The 5543-nt window shown below is 36.0% G+C and overlaps 1 protein-coding gene across 1 annotated transcript; it reads right to left on the reverse strand.

Annotated features, from left to right (window-relative positions):
* Positions 1–2467: 2467 nt before the first annotated feature.
* On the reverse strand, positions 2468–3607 carry LOC126784006 (putative F-box protein At5g55150). The gene has a single exon (XM_050509519.1). The coding sequence runs from the start codon at positions 3605–3607 to the stop codon at positions 2468–2470; it is 1140 nt and encodes a 379-aa protein (XP_050365476.1).
* Between the last annotated feature and the right edge of the window lie 1936 nt (positions 3608–5543).

Raw genomic sequence — 5543 nt, forward strand, 5'->3', positions numbered from 1 at the left:
ATAGTTAATGTTACACCGATAAATAGTATTGTTTAGTGTGTAACGATGTAGCTCAAGAGTTACAAATAGCCTTATGGGTTGAAATGACATTATTTGTGTTGCCTTGTGCCCATCACTATACAATGTCTGGAAACGATTGATGCAATATTACCTTATGAAATTACAAAACTCTGATACAATGCCACTGAAGCACTTGTACACAATTTCAGTAACTCAACATATAAAATTACGTATCCATGTGCCTTGAACGATGGGAAGAGTAACGTTGCTGGATGTTGCGGGGTGGTAATGTTCACGACTTGATTGGCATGGAGGGAAAAGAGATGGTAGAAACTAGGGGATGACCATCTCCAATGAAAGATAAATTTTGTCAATTGAATTTGAGATGTGAGGTGAATTATGACTATTTTGAGAAATTTGCACTTCAATAAAACTGTCAAAATAAATATATATTTTATTTTTATAAATATATATTTTATTAATAACAATAAGAGAGATTATAAGTTGATATGAAAATTGTGGGTGTGAATGTAAGTGAGAATGAAAGAGAAGAAGAGAGAAAGCAATAAGAAATTGAATGGTTAGATTTTTTCCTTTTGTCAAATTTGATATCGTAGTTTGAAAGAGTTATACACATGTCAAATAAATTCATTGTTGGATTTGCATTTTAATAATCAATTATAGTTGTTAAAGATTCATGTAGGATTTGACTATGTCATTGGAGATGCTTACCATGCGAGTAAACTACTGATTCACGACTTGATTCATCTTTTGGGATCAACATTAAATAATTTAAGACTTTGTATTAAACTTTGAAATGGATCCAAAACTGGTTAATAAGTTAACTTTCAATGCTGATATACCCAAGTAAACTATGTGGATGAAGAGAGCCTATTCAGCACACCATCGAGCACCAGCACCAGCAGCACGTGGTCACGTGCATTGTTAGTTTAAAACACAGACGTTAGCTGCAACTTCTATAAATCTGGACATGGAGAACCAGAGAAGTTCACCAACTTTCTTTACAAATTACAACCTTTGAATTCATATTCTTCTCACATCATCAAACAAACAATTTGATTATCATACTTCCATGGTTCCACCTACTCAATCCATATTCATAATCTATTATTTATTCTATGAGATTATTATTATCTATTTTTATTATATATTCTGATTCCTAAAAACCCCAATTTAAATCCACAGCTCATAAGCTCTTGAAGGCGCAAAGGTATAGAACAAGAGGGCTTCTCTCCCACCCGTTCACTTACCCAATTTCTTTCCAATGGGGCAAACCATCATTAATACAAAAAACCCATTAAAAATATAAAGAACTATTAAAATTGGTACGATTTTGTGTTGGTGAATCCTGGAATTGAGAGAAATTTCTAGTCTCTTTGTTGGGATTCAGATACGAGGAGGTTTACCCAGAAACAAGCTCAAGTTACCAAAAGCATGTAAGTGATGCAACCCCTTTATTTCTCTTTCTGGTTATGTTCATCTTCTTTGTCTTCAAACTCTCGTCCCTCTAAACTTTTTCGATTCTCAACGCTCAATATATGAAGAGAGATGATATCTATGTAGCACGGACACGGACACGATTCGATACGTAGACACGGCATATATAAATTTTTTTGGACATGGACACGTGGTGGACACGGAAATTAAAATTATTTTAATATATATATATATTTATTAAAAAATTAATTTAAAAATTTGAAAGTATTTAGATGTATATATATTAAAGTGTGCATAAATATAACAAAAACTGAATCTGTTGGAATGGTTGAGGATTTGTTGGATCATTTGGATGACCAAGGTTCGAATCCCACTACAAGCATTTTTATTTTTATCATGAGTTTATCTCCTTATATATATTAAAGTGTGCATAAATATAACAAAAATTGAATCTGTTGGAATGGTTGAGGAGTTGTTGGGTGCCTTGGATGACCAAGGTTCGATTCTCACCATAAGTACTTTCACTTTTATTATGAGTTGGTGCGTGTCCGCGTGTCCAATTTGGATACTCGAGTGTCCAATTCGGACACTCGCGTGTCCGATTCCGACACTTGCGTGTCCGGGCAGTGTCCAAATTGAGTTCTCGTGTCCGAGCGTGTCCGTGTCCGTGTACGTGTCGGACACGCAATACGGACCCTTGTCCGCGTGTCCGTGCTTCATAGGATGATATGGATGAGGATTTGGGGCAAGAGGCTCTGGTTTCGTTTGTCGGAAGTAGTATCTTTAATAGCGTTAACGTTGACCGTCATTGTAAATATTTGACTGACACGTTGGAGTTATGCGAATGGTTGATGTGAATATTTTAATGGACGTGCCCGAAGGTGTATATTATCCTTTCCTTGTGGATGAATATATAAAGTAGAGAGTTCATATAGAGTCCAATTGTTGTACAAAAAGAAGAAGAAAAATGTCACAAAGAGATTGGCCACGGGATGACCAGAGAAAATTGTTAAAGTTGAAAGTGCGGCACAAACCAGATGGGAGGTCGCCCGCTTGTCTGCCTCAACAACTTTTCAGCATCCTCTGCATATGGATTTAAGACACGACGACTCGCTATGTCATATACTCCGCAATCATTAGGTCCATATGGTTCAAGACTACTACTTATAAAATCATCATCATGGCTAAAGTATATGCAATTAGATCGACAACCTGGAAAATCTGAAGCCACCACAGACACAGAGGAATTATCACCGACAAAGAAAGCAACATTACCTAGGGTTTCTTTTTCAATCCACTCATGTTCATCATCAATATTCATCTTGAAGATTTTGAATTCTGTGGTTTCGCGTCGTAGCCATTTTTTAATGTTTTTGTACTTAATATACCTCTTAACCATCCAAATCTCTTTCTCATCGGAATCGAATACAAGATATATCTTATTAGCATATGAGGAATTACCTTGTGAAAGCTCCAACTTGGACAATGTACTGATATTGTAAGAGAAAAGTCGGCTGTCATTATCAACTGCATAAATTACACCTTGAGAATAAACCACATCTTCAACTGGACAGAAATTATTGTCAGCATATGTCCAACGCTTATCCTTACTGCATCTGATAAAAGCTAATTGATACTTTTCACCATATATTACCGTAAGAACAGAATCCTCTGGATCCAATATTGGGTCTGATGACAATGAGGCTCTACAGACATAATAATCGCATTTTCTAATCCACCATTTTTCACCATGCAGAGGGGGAAGACGAATGATGGTTGCATTTGCTTTCTTTTTCTTCTCTCTGAGCTTCACAGAGAACGGATTTAGTAGGGTTATTGCAAACGTTTCATCGACGAATATCAACCATCCTTTTGAAGAGCCACAAAATCGTCGGTTAGGCGCCCTTAATTGCATGTCGAGAACCTTATCATCTATGATGTTGTATAATCTCCATGAATTTTCTTCATCAGTGATCAAGAGCATTGGAGGTTGACTGCGTCTTGACATGAGTTCCCTTTGATTCTTCTTTGCCAAACAAAACCATGACTTACAAACAACGCTAAATCGCAAATAATCTTTCGGTGATTCTAGTCTCGTCAAAACTTGACCGAGCAAATCCTTTTGTAGTCCTGCCCAATCTGAATGCATTGTTGTAACTCGTAATTTGTAACATCTATCTCAGAAGATGCTTAATTGAAGGTCCTATATAGTAGAATTAATCTCCTACTTTGTTAGGGAATAGGATTATTGCTAACAAACTAAATGGGAATAGGCCGGAATCTCCCGGATTTCTTCTTCTTTTTTTGGTCAAAAATACCCCGGATTTCTATTCCACTATGGATTAGCTTTACGGTGACGTTATGTGAACAATTTTGACAGTTTTTGTCCCAAGTGTTAAACTTTTGTTTTTTGGTCAATGTGTTAAACTTTCAACCGTGAGCATGTGTTTCTTCTTCTAACCATCTGTTTCTATTTTGCTGGCCACGTTCGCCCTTTTTCATTGTATGTCAATTTAAAATTCTTTATATAAGTATATCCATGAAGCAAGAATGCCCTAGCATTCTCGCCTGGGACAAGTTATTGGTTAGCATGTATGGTACACATATTATATATGAATCGAATGATTATGGATCCTACATTCATTAGTTCCTACACGTACCCAATTATACATGTTAATTTATATCAACGATTAGTCGATCACGGAAAAAAAAAGGTGTAATTCGTGGCTTTTTTGGCGATAGCAACTGCTTTATCGCCCACACTCTTCGATTCTTCTATTTGCATGGGCTAGCTCCACTACTAGTTGTAACTAATAATTACAACATGTTTACGAAAAAGTGATAAATGCATGCATGATAACTACTAAATGTATATACACACACTTACGTGCATAATTATATATTAGCATTTATGCACGCCCTATGCGTCTCATGTTCTTCTAAAATACGTATCAATTTCGTAATCACTATATATTTATGTTAAAGTAGACATCAACGATCCAACAAATTACAATCAAATTGTTGGTAATTAAATAGTACAACCATTACAACAATGATGGCTAGTAAATGTAATCCATCTCACATAAAATAACAGGAAAGGTATAGATATTTAGCATGGATGTTGTTAGTCAAGTCCCTCTTACTATAATAGACGAAGCATCGCATCTAGAAGCTAAATCTCTGCCAAGAGAATAAGAAGGTATGGGGTTGATCAGATTACATGAATATACCAGGGATGCAATTGCTCATGTACATACAGAGAAAGAAATTTACTTCCTCAGACACTAATATTAGAAACTGTTAGTGAATCAGGTTACAACTTACATCCATACCAAAAACGTTATAGAACCTACAAAGCAAAATCTTGGAACAAAATGAAAACATAGAGTTTAGGTTTAGATACCTTCTGCTTATGACCTTAATTAAAAGAGTAAAAGATGTAACTAATCCAAGCTGAGACTAAATGGTATCCTATCAGTATTAATTATACCGTGTGAAGTGTGAACTACCAGCAGTTGAAAACTTTAAATCAAAATGCGTTATGGGCTTGCGGCAGTTTTCCTAACATCCAGATATCTCGTGCGCACCGAAATTCTTTCTTTTTCTTTCTCCTATCTGCTCTGTACAAAGAAGAAAAGTATGAGCAAATTTAATATACAAAAGGAATTTAAGATCGTTTAACTAAATTCAATTCAGTATATACCCAAATTTTAGAAAGAGCAAGTATGATTAAAAATCAAAATTGAAGAACATAATAGAATCCGCATTCTACGATTTTTGTACCAACATACCCAGACCCGGACATGAGGTGAGACCTAAGAGGCAACAGCCTCAGTCACTTAGGCAGTGTTTGGGTAAGGGATTTGGAAGAGAGAGATGACATCTTGAAGGGATTTCAAATCCTACATGGAGAAATCACTTGTTTGGCAAAAAAAACCGGGAGGGACTTTGAATACCGGGGATTTAAATAAGGAATATTAGAAGGGATTTTCCCGAAGAAAACATCCTCCCCCGAGTTCCTTCTCGATAGGAGGAATCTTCAAATCCCATTTCGCCAGAGCTAGTCTCCGATTTCTCGCTCTCTC

The sequence above is a fragment of the Argentina anserina genome, chromosome 2 (genome assembly GCF_933775445.1).
Source record: "Argentina anserina chromosome 2, drPotAnse1.1, whole genome shotgun sequence".
Lineage (NCBI taxonomy): Eukaryota > Viridiplantae > Streptophyta > Magnoliopsida > Rosales > Rosaceae > Argentina > Argentina anserina.